Consider the following 16753-nt stretch of genomic DNA (forward strand, 5'->3'; position numbering starts at 1 on the left):
ACTTTCTAACACCTTCATTTATACACAAGTCATTTCTTCTCTCGCTTTCGTTTTTCTTGTTGCTGTGCTTCCACATAACATGTGAATCTATAATTTGATTGAGGCCACATACTTATTTTCTTTACCTTTTGTCACGTTACATAAATATCTACTGCACCTAAGAAGTGCGAGGACTGGACCATCATGTGCATTCAGTCAGTGAAGAATCATTGACAACTTGTGCTGGGTGACGCGTCTTTCAAGTTCGGTTTCTGGAAATAAAACAGAATGTAGAAATTGTACAGTATTGCCAAAGGATGGGAAAATGATGGGTCAATATTAACTCATAATTAACCAGGCACATTCAACACGTGCAGGATAAACTGATAAAAAAAAAAGGTTCAGTAAGACGGGAAATTACAAACCCAGTAAGTCCATATCAGTCAAAATACATTTGAAGAAATTTGTGATATTCTAAGATAGAATAAAAACCACATTAGGGAAAATAAATAGCGCTTGAAGTCAACATGCCTGCTTTTTTGTGGAGTATTCAAGCAATTTTGAGTCAGAATTCAGCAAACCAGAATCACATTGATCACGTATTAACAGTCAGTGAATGCTACGAATTTGATCTGTGCATCCTCCTCACACAGCATTTGCCGTCTGGAGACGTGTGGAGGAACAAGGCCTCTGGGATTTGTCGCTCCTAGAGGGGTTTCTACGATTAATCCCAAAAGCAAAATTGAAAAGTATTCCTGAAGGATGCGACATCCTTTTGAATCAAGTTCACCTCCAGCTCCACAGTCACCTTCCAAGGAAGGATGAACTGTGTGTGGTTATACTAGGAACACAACGGTGAGCGAGTGGTCAGATGTCCGGAAGTTTCACCCTCATCTTTTTCAACAAATGGCTCACCATGCCGCCATTAAAGCTGCGACTGGTGGAGCAGCACCCAGTCAACCGATGCTGCATGTACGCTGGGTCTTCAGTGGAGCTTCAGTGCTCGGTCCTCTCACTGAGCTCCCTCACTGCTGCTCTTCTCCTGTTGTTCTAGTGTCACATGTTAAGAACGTTCCTATGTTAGTTTTGGATTGGAAAGGAGTCTGTTTTAACTCTATTATTGAAGTTTTTTTTTCCATTAGTGTAAAAATGTAATGGCAATTTGTAAAAACAATAAAGTCTAAGAAGGCAAAAAATACCTCCAACACGTGCCTGTGCTCCTGATTACAGGATTATGCATTCAGTAAGGAGGGACAGATGTAGCTCGTCCAGCGTCTGTGTGATCCAGCTGAGTCACTCTACAGTGTGTCTGCAACAGCTGGACTTCACTCATGCCTCCATAAACTATTGCTCACAATAGCTTGAGACATATTTAACACAAGTAACGAGTTCAATGACTGCAGTGTAGTTCATACTAGAGTGCAAAAAGTTGGAAAAAGTTACAATTAACTTTTGTTCTGGCTGCTGTGTCAGCATTTGGGCCTATAATAAAAAGAACAAACTGTTCAGAAAGGATGTATACCAAACAATGAAAAGTCCTTTATTGCCATCAGAACATGAGTGAGAAAACCAGAGACAAAATCTGACAAGAGTGAGGAGTCGACTGTACAACCAGCATCCGTCCGTCCACACACGCACACACACACACACACACACACACACACACACACAAACGCACGCACAGCAGTCTTTCAACAGGACGCGAGGGGTACAGATACACGAGGATATACAGTACTCACACAATGAGGTATAAAGGTAAACACAAACACACCAGATAGGGGCTTCGTCCTCCACTCACACACATGCGACTGAACCAAGGTACAAATACTCAAGTGCTCGTTCATTCTTTAATAAAAACACAACATACAGGCGAGCAGAAATGTATGACAGCAGCATCTGGGTCATCTCAACCGCACTCCCATTCATCTGTCTCTCGAAAACCTTTGGTCATGTGGACGCTTGCGTGTCATGCACAACGTTGCCCTCGTAAAATGTAATACTTTGTGAGACTCCCGACAACTTGTGACTCGTATCCACCGATAAAAACATGGGCGTTCTGGGCAGATGAGAAGGGGGGGGGGGGGGGGGGGGGGGGGCGAAATGTTTTTGAAGTCACAAATAGTTTCTCTTCAAGGTAGAGTTTCTACGTTAGTTGGACATTCAATGTGTACATTAGCAGCAATTCTAGTGAATGAAACGATGGCTTTGTAAGTCAGATTAATAAACACCCTTTCCTCATGCACAGGACAGGCACCACCTACTACTCGTTAACTAAATGCCATGCACGTTAGAAAAATAGACTGCAAACTCACAAGACATAGAAATCAAAGTTCGTCTCCAGAGAATAGGTTGATTTCACTTCAATTTTTTATTTCATGTTTTTTTTTCTTTTTTCTTTTTTTTTTCTAAGATGTGGAAATAGCAACAAAAAAAACTTGAGAGCGGTAACCAAGACAACAGTAACAACATGAGCAGAGAGCCACTGAGGTTTCGACTTCCTCTCGTACTCCCATTTGACAACCCAAACCGCCCGGGTACAAGACCGACACCTCGCTCGTTTTGCCCAGTTCTCCTGTTGCCGACCTCTACTTCGCGCCATGCGGGCGACCGCGTCGACTTACACGCACCTGGTGTGTATGTATGTGTCCTGCGAGTGTGGGCCTGTGTGTCTCGTGGCTCTCATGTCATTTGAAGCTGTCCCAATCCCCACAGTCCGCAGTGTCCAGGCCCATCCCCCCCCCACCCCACTAGCAGCACCCCGTCCCAGAAAGGTGGTCGCCCTCGTGTGCGTCCGGAGCCGTGCGCTGCAGTGGTTTATCAAGACACTAGTGTGGCTGGAAGCTAGCACCGCCGCCCCCTCCGACACAGAGAAAGAGGCACGGTATAGTTCTCTTTAAGTCTAAATCTATAGTTCAAGTCTGCCGTCGGTCTGGTCTCAGCCTGTCCTGTTTTACAAGGCTGTGTGGGAGCCACCCTGGACCCTCAAAAGACCTAAAACAGGCAGGAGGAGGAAGACACCCCTCAGGCCTGTCGATAAGTAGACGCCTCACGGTGCGACCCGCCCAGGGCTGCCTTACGTTTTGTTACCTCACTCCTCCCAGTTTTGTTCTGTGGTTGCCAAATATCTCAACTGTGCACACACAAACACACACATACGCGTACGTACGTGCACGCACGCACGCACTGACCCCTACGCTGTCCATTCTACACGGAATGAGGACAAGCGCCTTGAATTTTGTGTTTGGCACCAGACTTCTTCTTGCCTCGCGTTGGCTAGCCACTCCCTCCTCTTCTGTATCCTCTATTCACTCCTTTTACTCCTCACTCCCTCACACGCCTGTTCTCTTCTCAACCCCCCCCCCCCCCCCCCCCCCCCCTCCCTCCCCGCCACAAAAAAACCTGGTAGAATACCTCGCCCTTTCTTCTTCCTCTTGGGAAACAAAAACAAACTTAACTGGAAAAACTCAAGTTTTTTTTATTTATTATTATTTTTTTTTCAAATTCAAGGCACAATGTCTATCAATATCCCAGTCTGTCTGTCTCCACCCAGGTTCAGTGTGCGGACATCGCGTCACATAAGCTATTGGACTGTCTGCTTGTACGCCGCTCCCTGCAGCTTACATCTCTCTAGTCTGCACTTTAACACTGTTAAGAGACGCGTCTGTTTTGGTTGAGAGAGCGACCGCCAAGTCCAAACCAGTGATAAACAATGAACGAAATTAACATAACGAAAAATACACAAATAAAGACAACCGTTTCAAAAACAAAAAAAAAAATCAAAAAAAAAAGTCTCGTCCTGTTTCTCGTATTTCAGTATTTTTAAAAATCAAGTCATATCCACCAGCTCTTTTTTGGCAAGCTAGTTTTTTTTTTGTTTTTTTTTTAAATAAGCACTAAGTACTGATAGATAGGATAGCATACACCGTTAACGTGTGTTTTTAAGTAGATGCGTTTGTCGTTTTTTTGTACTTTTTCACTCTCATAGTATGAATTCAGGTATTTTGTCAGGTACTTTTCACTCATCTGTTTAAGGTTTAAGTTAATGCAAGCAGGGACAGAGTTTGCCATGGAGTCTTGCTGTAGACTTGGGTTCGCGAGGGTCGGGGCCGTCTCTTTACGAGACCCCGTTGACCAAGGTCAGGGTCTCGCTGGCCGAGGTCACGCCTTTGCTGGGGGAACCCTTGGAGGGCGTTTGCTCATCCTTAGTGGCGCTGGTCCCGTTCTCCTGTGGGCGGGGTGGGGAGAAAGGTGAGGATCTGACTTGTATCAATAAAACTGAGGCTGAGCTCAATGCGTGTGTTCCTGCCTGTACCTTGGGCTCGGGGCCAGCGTGGTTTTCCTTCTGTGGCAGGTTCTGTCTGCTCTGGGACTCGGCACGGGATATGTAGTCAGCAACAGTCACTGGAAACATTGAGATGTGTTAGCTGGAACAATCGCTGGGGGCGAGCTATGTTGTACCTGAAGCACACCGCAGATAGAGATTCAAAATGCCCCAGTATGGCTTTAGGAAAGGCCGTCAGCAACTCTGTGGCAATAAAGCCGTCCAACAGAGAGCAATCATATCCTGTTCATTCTGAAGAGTTAACTAGTGAAACTCGGTGACTCACCACTTTCACCGGGCTGTCTGTCACGGCTGGCTGAACCTCCCTCTGGGCGGTTGCCACGATTACGACGGCGGCGGCTTCTGTTGCGGCGCTGAGGTCGCGCCTCATCATCTAACAGTCAAATGAGGAAATAAGAGGTTACCCTCTCTGGTTATGTCTCCGTGCTAAATTTCCGCTTCCACCGACAAGCGTTCTGGTTGTAGTTGCAGAGATTTACAAAGTGCATTTGTGTTTCGACAAATGATTATGCAACAGAGACGACGGTACAACACTGAGGTTCTTCTCACCCAGTCCGTTCTCGCTGGGGCCGGCCTGGCTGTCCGACTCCGTGGCAGCGTCCATCACGCTGGGCTCCTGGTCGTTGCGGCGGCGCCGGGAGCGTCTGCGGCGGTCTCCCACGCCGTCAGTGGTGTCTGCGTCAGCCAGCTCTCCCTCACCCTCCAGCAGGGAGTATGGGTTACTGTCTGGGTCCCTCAGCACTGGATATGCCACAGAAAGTCAGTATTGCAACCAATCTTCTCTCATTTGTATTAATTTACGTTGGATTTAACGCAAGAACTGTGATTAAAAACCATATTGTGAATCTCTTTTTTTCACCAATGCACAACTAACCTCCCTCTGACTCTGAGCTCTCCTAACTTCATGGATTAAGAGGAACACACCTCATATGTAAAAAGGCACCTGCCAGCAGCTTCTTGGAAAGACTTCCAGACCGGTTTAGCAGCACCATACCTGGTTCTAGTTTCTCATCTTATCATTCTAAGGTCATATCACATCCTAAGTGAACCAAAGGTGAAATGTAAGGGTCCTTGATTGTTGGTAACCTGGACATGGGTTGTGCCTACCTGAGCTGATGGAGTTGGAAGGCTTGGACCCCGGCCCTCCGCGGCCTCGTCCTGAGTTAGAGCCTCGGCCCCTGCCGCCCCGTCGGGAGCCTCTCTCATCTCCGCCAATGCCGCGGGGCCGCTGCTCTCGCTCGCTAACCTCCTCCGACTCAGAAGCATTGGACAGTTCAGAGTTTGTGCCTGGATCAAGACGTGTAAAAACAAACATTAGCGTGTGACTTTTTAACACAACAGAGGCGTCTTCCATTCTATTTATATGACTCTCAAATGTGTCTCCGTCGTTCGCACCATATCCAGAGTACTGGGTGTTGGAGGCCCTGCGCCCTCTGCCGCGGCCCCCGTAGGTGCGAGAGGTGTGGAGTGAGTTGCTGCTGTCATCGGTCAAGTAGCCTTTCTCCCGTTCAACACCGGGGACCCCGGTCCGACTAGCAGGTGCGCGGTACCCAACCCCGATCTGACGGAGCTGCTCGTCAATCTGGAGACGCTCTAGGCGCAGCTGCTCCACCTCCTACAGGACAGGGACGATGAGACAAAAATGTAGACGGTGAGCACTTAGCCTGTTCCTCTGCACACGGTTCATTGAAACGCTTCAACAAAATGCCCCCTCCTCCCTGCCTCCTGTCCTATAGTACACCTTGACGTTATTAAACATAAAAAGTAATTTGCAGTATTGAAGTGCTTTCTACTCATAATGATAACAGATGTCATTGCTGACCTTTTACATGGATGATTTATTGAGACCAAGCCATGGTTATAAAATCCTCTGCTGTGGGCCTGGGCTGGCTTTGTGCTTGTTATTACGTCACCCGCCCACTAAGTGGCAGTAATGCGTAAAGTTCAGTGTACTGACCAGATATGACTGTGGGCAAATTCAACGACCCCCCCCCCCCCCCCCCCCAAAAAAAAACCTGAAACATAACCGACTTCTGTTGAAACACCGACCTATTTCTGACGGATACAGAGTGAAAGTATTGGTTTGTGGTGATCGAGGTTAGGAGACGACAGCGTCTTATTGGAGGAGAACAGCTGAAGTTTTCTGGATGTGTCTTGAATGACACAACGGAGGTGAAATCCCACTGTATAGAACATTGTCCCTTCACTTTTTAATCTCTTTGGACAGAGACCAGATTTGTAACACATTGAATAGCCCAAATGGTTGCCAAGATTTACCTCGGGAAGTCCTAAAAATGGGAAAAACTGTTGTTGAAAAGAGAAACTGATTATAGGTGACCGTTACACTTTGAGTAGTCCCTCACACAACTCTCCAGCTACTGAATATAATTTTTCTGGGGATCCGTTGAACCACCATTCCACCCATGTGACATAAATCTTTTAAAAGTATGACGGGTTTTTTTTCCCCAGCATATGCCATCTTCCTTGATGAGGGGGCTGGGCTTTGGCCTCTAATGGCAGCAGTGCAATGCCAGCAGTTTCTATGGTGGTTTAGTGGTGGGTGATTTGGAGTAGAGGGTCTCACTTCACGGTGTGACAGCTGCCTCCACCAACGACAGCTGGGCCTCATGGGAAGCGTGAAGGAAGTGAGGCACAGGGCAGGGGGTCTGGTGTTATTTCTGGAAGCTGAGGGTCCAGATAGCTGGTAATCTAAACTCATGCGTACCCTTCACCCCATCCCAGAGAGAGAGGCTATTTATAAAAGCACATGAGGTAAGGGCAAAATGAGGAGCTCTCAGCAGCTTTCCTCACGCGGTGTTGGGCGGGGGGGGGAACAGGTGAGTGACCAATATGAAATGACCCTACACATACGCCCACAGCACCCTGTCCTCTCCCCACACATGTCGCATAAAGGACGTGTGCGTCTAAGAAACATCTTTCCTCAACTAAGTGTCCAGATATTCTGATTTATGGAATCAAAGTCTGCAATGCACAGAAGACAAATGCTGCACACATGCAGTTCTTCTTTTTAATCTGAAGCGTTTGTAATTGACAGGAGCAGAGAAACGGCTAGTGCCGCCATCTACTGGGGAACGTGGAGGATTCACTCACCTGGAGGTAGGACACATGGTACTCCAACAGAGCCTGAGCGTTGCTGATGTTCTCTTTAGTTCCCACAAACACGAAGGGAACCAGGCCCTGATAAAAAAAAAAAAAACACACAGAGTGGAGATGAAGAGTTTAAATGCTGATGCCCATTATTGGGGAGAAATCCTTGAGTAGGAAATAACATTTTAAATGGTGATTTACAAACAATTTATGGAATGATTAATGTGCTTTAACACCACTGGAAGCACACTCAACAGAAACATATCAAGCCATCAGAGACAGCAGACAGCTGAGTGCCCACACACAGCTAACATATGCTGTGCAGTAGGCTGTGGTTATTGCAAGCAATGAAAACATAAGTGCTAGTGACAAAACAAAAGACACAAAGCAGCAGAATGGAACAGCAGACAGCACATGGGACTTCTACACTCTGCTGCAGTTAATACGCTTTGCTCCTGGGAGAGCAGAGGGGGGGGGGGGGGGGGGGGGGGGGGTCCATTCACCTCTTTGCTGCCGGCAGTGTCGTCCCTGCCTGCCCCCTGCCTGCCTCCCTCCTCCCGGGGAAGCTTTTTGTCGTTGTCTCCCTCAATCCGCACACGGACCACGCCCGACTTGTCCACGATCTCCTGAATGACTTTGCCGCTCTTGCCGATGACTTTGCCTGTGCAAGAGAGAGAGCAAGGAAAAAGAATGTCAGGACGATAAGAGAGCGTATACGAGTAGTGACATGGAGTGTGTCAAGTGGGACAAAATGAGCTCCCTCAGGAATGTAGCTCACTCACCTACAAGGTTCCTGGGTACCTGAAAGTAGTCTTCTTTGAATTCTAGAAACTCTCTAGCCTGCTTTACTGCCTCTGGGCTCTGCAACACAACAACAAGCATTAGACCACATTACACTACAGTATATCTATCCAAACATTGGGACAAGAACCGACACACAATGGCACAGGAGCTCATTAAGCGGCGTACCTCTCCGTAGATCCTGAACGTGCAGCTTTCCTCCTCCAACTCGATCGCTGTGACACCGGCAACCTTCCTTGCCTGCTGGATGTTGGCACCGTGGGAGCCGATGGCGAGGCCCATCAGGTCCTCCCTGACCCTCACCTCCTCCTGGTACGCTGATGCTAACTGCTTACTGGTCTGGGAGGGGAAACGCGTAGGTGGTTTGTGTGCAAATGTATAAACTAACTAAGGTTGGCTAGGGTTTGTGCATAAAAAAAAAAGAGTAGGTTTACCTCCAAATGTTTGGTGGCTTCTTCGTTGCGGGACATTAACATAAGCTTGGTACGGATGCTGCGGAAATGCATGTCGCTCAGAAGAGATGCACGCTTTACTGTGGTTTCATTTGTAGACTGAAGACGACAAAAAAAGGGGTAAAGTTACAATTCATCAACAATTGTTTAATCAGTGTTTGTGAATATGACTGTATTTAAGGAGTCTTAAATAACACAAAGTTGTCAAAAATGTGCTGAATCAGAATTGTGTCATTGACAAGGAGAAAATATATGCGACATTAGCTGGATTCAAATCTACATCTAACAGTAAGAATACCCAGAAAACCCCTTTCAGATTTTAACAAGTGAGAGTTACTACAGCTCCTTCATCTGTGGATGTGTAACAAATCCATTCCCCTGTTCATGAGGTGAGACCCAGCTGAAGTGTGTATTCTGACTACTAACCAGCACAATGAGTTCGTGTGTTGGGGCACTGTAGAAGATGCAGTTGGCTCCGATTGCTTTCCTGAACTCTTTGTGAATGTTGTCATTTTCACAGCTGTCGATAAGAAAACAATCCACAGGAGAGTCGGCCTCGTTAGTGAGCTTGGTGCAACGCTGACGTTTATTCAAATAAAATCTATCATCGGGGCGTGAACCCGACACTCACATGTCCCTCAGGTCTTCTGGGATCGGGATGGGGACTTTGTGGAAGGAGGTTCGAGAGGAAGGGCTGTTGGGGTTGAGGGGCCTGATGCGCTCCGCCGTGACAATCTCGTTGTATGTGGCGTCGCACGCGGCGTATTCTATCACATAGAACTGAAAAACGGCACACAAGAGATACACATTTTTAATAATGCAGCCAGAAATGTCAAGACGCATGAATGTTGGACGGCCCAGATAACCAATGTGAATTTAAACACTCAGCACATGCCGAGATATACACTGATCAGCACTGCTGAATTCAATCCAGACAAAAACTCTGACTCAGTTGTCAAATTAAAAATTAATTGATGTGCGCTCTCAAATTGAGAAATCATATGTCACATCAAAAACACATTCATTCATCTATTAAATGAAGCTGCGTTTTAGAGAAAACATAGGGTGAAACAACGAGGCGTAGCAGAGTGAGATGCAGAGAAGAAATGCAGAGAAAGAAAAAGGGGAACCCAGAGAGAGTGAGGCGGTGAGATGAACATTGCACACTCCGTGCTCAAAAGGACAGAATTAAAGCCATCAGTCAATGCTAGACATTCCTGCAGGCTCTTATCAGACTGCTCCAAATAACAGCACTACACCAGCAGCAGCTCCCCGTGGCACAGTAGCACTACAACGCCGTCCTTTGCCATATCCCACTGACCCACTATTCAACCTGCAGCTCATGCTGGTGGTGACTAAGAGCCAGTTCCGGTTCTCGGTTATTAGAAACATCAAAAAAAAATGACGTCAGCTGTGCCCGTTAGACCGAGCCGGTTGCAAATCCATTTTGTCACGAGAAGTCGGTGAGAAGAAACAGCACAGGGTGTATGGGAATATAATTTGAAGGCACAATGTCAGACCACATCAGGACATACCGGCTCTTTGAGCTCATTACGCTGCAGTTACTACAGGCCTGTATTCACTCTGAATACAGCAGTACTCAGAGCTCAATAAAACGTTACTGTCAATACAGCAAAACACTGACGGTAAAGTGAAAGATAATAGCTATATATTAAATATTGAGATCCAGAGGAAGCTAGCCTTGTTGGATCTCATCACTGACAATATTAATATTCGTCATTTTCAACTAAATAGCTCCGGGACCTTTTAAGCCCCAGGAACTAAAACTCAGGAAATACCGATTCCTTCAGTACAGTGCTTCCACCGCATTCAAGTGAAGATTAGCCAACTGCTCTGCAATCATCATCATAAAGAGGTGGACAAGGGATTTGAAAACACCATTAAGACAAAACAACATGGCTGTGATATAGAGTTTACAGTCTTTTTGTATCCCTTAAATCACGGAACCACTTACCTCTCCCTTCATCATACGGACTCGGGCCAACCACCAGCCACATGGCTCCTGTTCGTTGGCCCTCGAGTAAACCTGTGGAGGAGATACATAGTGAATTAGACAAAAGTAAATAAAACTATTCCACACAGTAGCTGTACTTCAAAACAGCAGACAGGACGCATCCATACTGTGCAACCAACTACCGTTGTGTGACAAGAGAATACGCAGAATATGTGAGGTAAAATTGTTGGATATAGCAAAGACTCAATTGCGCAACTTTTATAGTTACAATTTATGACAGATTGTACAAAATGCAAGTAATATATTCTTCAACGTTCACACCAGACGATAACTTCTACATGTTCAATATGCATATAATAATAAATGATCGTGGTCAAAAAATAAATCCAGATTTAATCAGTCACATGCCGGATGATGTTTTACAGTAAAAGCAATACTTTGAAGAGTTTAAGTTTAGATTTTTCATAATTCAGAGGCCATATAGATCGTTCAGTCAAAAGTCAACACTAGCCAACAATGGTGAGGAACCAGTTGGTGAGGCCTTGAGTGATGAGGTTGGTGTAAACTCAGGTGGATGAGCCGAGTCAGAGAGACACAAAGCGGCAGGTCTTACCTCCACCTCCTCTCCTTCACCAATCTCCTTGTGGTATTCAGCTGGAGGAGGCAACCGCACGTCGCTGAAGGGCAACTGTCTTTCTGGCTGCCAGCTACGGCAAGACGACACGAGACAAAACAAAAACACTTGTCAGCTGATCAACAACTCCCGGTAACAAAACGTAATACGGCTACGTTGTTCACGCCGTCTAGCTCGAGCTCCTTTTACCCTCATTATTATTTATTGGGATCATAAAGACAGTTTATGAAAAACTGTGTCTGGACAGTGAGTGACTATGTTCATTGTATCATACATTTCACATTACATAAGAACTTGAAAATAGATTTTAAAAAAGTGCAAAAAGGTTCAGTCAATGACCGGCTCAGTCAGTATTGATGTAGAAAAAAACCCAACTAATTTTCATTAAGAGCCTTATTATTATTCATTATATTCAATATGCTACTCCAACAACTCGGAGTGCTCAGAGAAAGTAAAAGGAGAAAGGGGAGGAGGGGAATCATCCCAAAAAAACGACACAGGCCACCATACTACCCCTCCCACCCTGCATACCGTGGGTCCCTATTTTTAGGGGCACCCTGCTCTACAAGCTGAGATAAAGCGGGACCAGGGGGATGGGTGGGTGGGTAGTGGAAAGGGACAGTAGGTGGGGCTATGAGTACTGCTATCAGAGCAGGAGGTAAAAAATAAAAAAGAGACGTGTATGGACAGCTGCATGCCAAGCACAGGTGCTGAAGAGGACAGTTTTGAATGTGTGGGTGAAGCCTGGAGCAGTCACCGTAACTCTCCATTGCTACCGGTCAAGCTTCATTCCCCCCCATGTACGGACTATTTACCATGAAGCAGACGTACAGGAGAGGTCACCAGAAAGAGGAAACTTACTTGTTTTCAAAAACAATTGTGAGCGAGTCTTCGTGGACATCTTTGATGTAACCCTAAGAGAGAAGCAGAGAGACAGATTTCTTTTTATTCCCATGAATTCTCAAGACAGACAGTGATGAAGGGAGGGGCTGTGAGCGTTTGATTTTACATGTAAACAACTTAAGACAGCTGACTAAGTCATGCTAGACCGATGCTGTGACTGTTGCTGAAAAAGAGCATCTGAGGCTTTTTTGGAAGCCGAGACATTTCATCACAAACACAATTCTCTGGCTGTGAATTCTGTGCTGGATAAAGTGACGATGAACACTGACTCCTCCTGACAACACAGACAGCCTGGAAATTTCTCTCTCTCTCTCTCACACACACACACACACACACACACACACACACACACACACACACACAGTATTAAAATGCATGAGCTTTATCTTTGTATTCAAAGTGGGAATACTGTAGTTTTTCAAGAGGCATGTTCATGAGGGCACTCACTCAGCCTAGCCTACATGGATATACTATGCGATAACCCAGAGACGACGACTACTACTAGAGAGATCACTTTAACATTGTCCATCATGGCCATCCACAAATCTGTCACAGCATGCCCTAAACTTTGACCGAAAACCCCACCCACCCACCAGGCAACGACAAGACGGGAGGAAAGTGGTGGGTGTGGCATGTCGCTCGGTGTGACACTACCTTATATGGGACAGAGAGGTCAGGCAGTATCTCGAAAGCATGTGTGACTGTCGTAGTGGGGGTGTGGATTCACCTGCTGGGAAGGTGCTGCCTTTGCACTGCAAGAGCTGGCTAGGGTTTCAGCCTGGACCATGGGGTAAAGTGTGTGTAGTCACATTGGGATTTGTTTTACACCCTTTTAGCAGTCCACTCTTGACTACAACTCTGATTATCAGTCACAGCCCACTGCCGTCCTGAGATGTTCAGAACAGGCCTCTGTATCTACACGAACGGTTCTTGAGAAGAACCCAGCAATGACAACAGACCCGACTGAAAAGGGGCTCATCCTCCAATTTCCAGAGGTCACATTAGGAGACAGCCGCATGTGCATGTTATGTCAGGTTGAGTATTGCTTCCACCAAATAATACCAGGTCAGAGGGCAGGCGAGCCCTCGTTCTAATGGGACATGACTGGTGGAAAGGTGGGGGCAGAGAGGGGTCCCAGGCAGCTTTGTAATGATGTCCCCTCGTCCTCAGGCCAGCAGCCACATGCAGTCCACGTGGTGAGCAAGACCTTTAGGAGCAGAGGAGGCAGCTTTTGCGACCTTCCGCGCCCACAACCTTCATTTTCAACAAAGAAAAAAAAGCTATTGTGTTTAGATAAGCGTATTGTATTGTCCTGCTTATAATAAAATGTAAATAAATGTGGAAAATCTGAGATCTTTATTGATGCAAGATTCCCAGCCAAAAAAAGGAAACTAATAATTACTTGCAATTAACAGAATACCAAGTTGTTTGAATCCTCATTTAGGCTTTTTTCAGCTTGCCTGTCACGCGCTTGCTGCTGCAAAAGATGCCGACTTTATGCTACACAAGAGAAAGTGCCAGTTTCCTTACAGGTGCTGCATTGCCTTGACAGGTTCATAAATATGATCCTGATTCATAGTTAAAAAGGAAAAACTGACTCACACCGGCACTAAGGTGAACGAAGAGCATTCAAAAAGCAAACATAATTTTACTCCACGTTGTCAACCACAACAGGAAAGAGGCAACACAGATTTTTCTCCACTCCACTCCCATCAAAGACAACATATTATTTACTGGAATGTGACATTTAGAACGTCGCTAACGCAGTTAAATGTCCATCTCATTGACATCCACAAAATGAGAGCTGCGGGATAATGGAGGTAGTAGAGAGGAGTGGGAGAGTTCATTCATGCCAGAGCCCAACTGTCACCCTGTAAAACAGGACGACAGGTGAAGCTCCATGAGGGGAGTAAATATAGGCTCATCTCTAAACCACCATGTGGCCGCTCGACTGTCTGAACACCCAAAGGCGGAGAAGAAGAGCACATGGAGAAATAAAGGTGTTAAAACTAAGAGCATTAGAATAAGAGATGTCACAATGGTTACGACTAGAAAGCAGGGGGAGGATTAATGGGGTTTACATATTCGATGAAATCTCAAATTATAGGAAAACCTACAATGTTCACCAAGACCCAAATCCGTACGACTGATGTAAGCTGTCTTTTACTAGTGTGAACATATAGAATTAACTTTGCAGTCACCAATTTGCCATCTTAATGTGATGTTTGACAAGCTGTGACACAGCAGCAATAAAGACATGTCATGTGTCTAGATATAAAACTATAAATTCTTCTGAAAATGAGGCAGAATTGAAACAGAAACTCCAGTTCGTCTTTGGCAGAGCAATACACAGAAGACCCAAGATTCAGTTGTGTAGCTGGACCGTGGGTTAAGGGACAAAACAGATATGTGGTAGCCTCTGTGAGCTTTGATATAGCATCTCATCATACCTGTACAACAGCTGTCTGATTAGCAGCTCGCTTCATTTTTTAAATGCTTCAATACCACAAGACAAAGCAACATGCTATGAGAAATGTTGCATGCCATGTCAAAACTGTAGGAATCTGGTTGCTATATTAAGGCCTCTGCGCGTATTGACATTTGTTAAAAACAACCAAATATAGGCCATACGTAGGGATATCAAGTGCACTAGCTTAACAGCTAACTGGCGCTAGCTACCCACCCCACAATGGCCAACGTTCATGGAACGCAAAACCATCCCTTTTCGTCAAAATTGGACCTAAGGTAATATCAGTCAAATAGCTAACGTTAAGCAAGCGCCGGGCTCAGTAAAACGAAACCTAACAGCTCTTTCCTGAAACAAAACTTTCAACTGGGACAACTATAAACTACGACTGTAACCAGGTTACCTTGTAGAAGGCCCCATTCGAGCCGCGAACTTCCACGGCCAGCCCGTCCATACTGGTCGGTAGTTCCCCACAGCTGAGCTTCTCTGTGGCCGGTAGGACTCCCGAAGTGGCCGGTAGGACTCCCGGAGAGTCCGGTAACGTGACCACCCCCAGCTTAGCCGGCCCTTCGCCGCTATCCGGCCGCTCCGGCCGCTTGTGGATTTCCAGTGTTTCGGGTGGAGGGAGAGGGGCAGAGGTGAAGGGTTGGGGAGATGATGGGTGTGATGGGGCACACTAATGCAACGCAGACGCGGTCTCCAGCAGCAGCTCGTTGGAAGGCTCCGTTGTCCGCTTTTGTCTGAAAGTGGGATTTGGTGCTCGGCAACTGAAAGGCACCGCCACGAGCAATGGGGAAGTCTCGACGTGCGCGAGGAGGAAAAGCAAGCTAATGATGCTACGGCAGGAGGATGCTAGCTGATGGATAATTAGCTGGGAGGCTAGCTATCAACACCTTGATCCCGTCAGTTTTCAGGGATGCTAGCTGACTAGCATTTGATAGCCTGGTTGCGATTGTTGGTTGTGCGTGTGGCGCAGTCGTCACGTTGAATAATTTCACAGAAGCCGTCAGTGGGGGGTCGTTTCTTCAGCCTGTGGTGCAATTTTCATTGGCGTTTCTTTCCCAAAAAGCGTTTGAGATGCACAGCCGCCCAGCGACTCCTACTCCAACTACCCGTCCCCACAAACACACGCCGATAGAGTGGATCAGAGTGGGACTGAATGACCTCGAACACCCCACCCCTCTGTGACAAAAACACGCCCATTAGGAACCCCAGGATCATGATTGGTCAAAGACCTTCGCAATCAACACTAACTTTCATTAATTGGTTTAGGAAATACGGGCTGGTCCGTAAACATGACCAATCAAATCTAGAGAGTTGCATCCTAACACAATCCATTGGTTTTACTCCGTGTCAGTCATGATTTTATTCAAATTGACTGGCTCACATATCTAATTTTGCCCACTCATTGATGAGTGAGGACCGCCAGCCATTGTGTAAACAGCATTACTGCGAAGTTACTACACATGTAATGAACCAAGCATGAAGCATATCATATGCTGTTTTTTTATGCATTTATATGTTTATTTGATATTTATATTCACAACTATGTTTCCACAGTGTACATAACAGTCCTGTCTATTCTTTATCTGTATCTGTCCAGCTTTGTTGCCCCTGTAACTAGTTGTTATTTGCTATAAGTAAATTCAGAGAGATGCAACAAAAGAAAGTCAAATTTCCTGTATGTGCATGACCCAAAAGTAGTACAGGGAAGTATAAACCTGTGTGGGCAAAGTTAGATAAGTTAGGGTTCCGTAACACTAGGAATGCAGCACCAAAAACACCAGACATGGGCAAGGACCACTGCGAGGAAACTGCTGAGAGAAGCATATGGAGGAGGTCAGAGGTCACGGGGGAAAGCCACATTGTACAGGAATACTCATAGTTGGGGAACCCCAGAATCAATATGGATGTGACAGAATGTGATGATTACCTGCTCAAATCATTGTTCTGTATCTAACCAATCTTATAGAAACAGCTGGTATCATTTTGCATAACAAAGGCTTAGAATAGATATTATTGACAAAAACAGGAAGGTGATTGTCTTTGGACGCAGCAGCCAGAGACCCAATAAATGGCAATCATGTAATCT

General features: G+C 46.0%; 1 protein-coding gene across 1 annotated transcript; it reads right to left on the minus strand.

Moving 5' to 3' along the window:
- Positions 1-1496: 1496 nt before the first annotated feature.
- On the minus strand, positions 1497-15795 carry fxr2 (FMR1 autosomal homolog 2). Its single transcript, XM_068713585.1, has 17 exons — positions 15065-15795; positions 12153-12205; positions 11271-11364; positions 10658-10729; positions 9314-9462; positions 9109-9202; positions 8665-8781; positions 8399-8569; positions 8212-8290; positions 7933-8090; positions 7433-7519; positions 5717-5936; positions 5429-5608; positions 4871-5062; positions 4587-4694; positions 4292-4380; positions 1497-4204 (listed from the first exon to the last, which is right to left on the minus strand). Exons 1-17 carry the CDS (start codon positions 15113-15115, stop codon positions 4094-4096), a joined length of 2025 nt encoding a protein of 674 aa, XP_068569686.1. The 5' UTR covers positions 15116-15795; the 3' UTR covers positions 1497-4093.
- Positions 15796-16753: the final 958 nt, after the last annotated feature.

Source organism: Cebidichthys violaceus, unplaced genomic scaffold, assembly GCF_023349555.1.
Source record: "Cebidichthys violaceus isolate CVI_PGR_0920_01 unplaced genomic scaffold, fCebVio1.0.p SCAF_19, whole genome shotgun sequence".
Classification (NCBI taxonomy): Eukaryota; Metazoa; Chordata; class Actinopteri; order Perciformes; family Stichaeidae; genus Cebidichthys; species Cebidichthys violaceus.

What these genes read in the sequence shown, in the direction of transcription:
- fxr2 (XM_068713585.1), bottom strand. Translation starts at nt 15,115, where the DNA reads ATGGACGGGCTGGCCGTGGAAGTTCGCGGCTCGAATGGGGCCTTCTAC. An exon ending in GTGAAGGAGAGGAGGTGGAG is followed by an intron (nt 10,730 to 11,270) that starts GTAAGACCTGCC and finishes TCTCCTCCACAG; the next exon opens with GTTTACTCGAGGGCCAACGA. An exon ending in AAGCCACCAAACATTTGGAG is followed by an intron (nt 8,570 to 8,664) that starts GTAAACCTACTC and finishes TTCCCCTCCCAG; the next exon opens with ACCAGTAAGCAGTTAGCATC.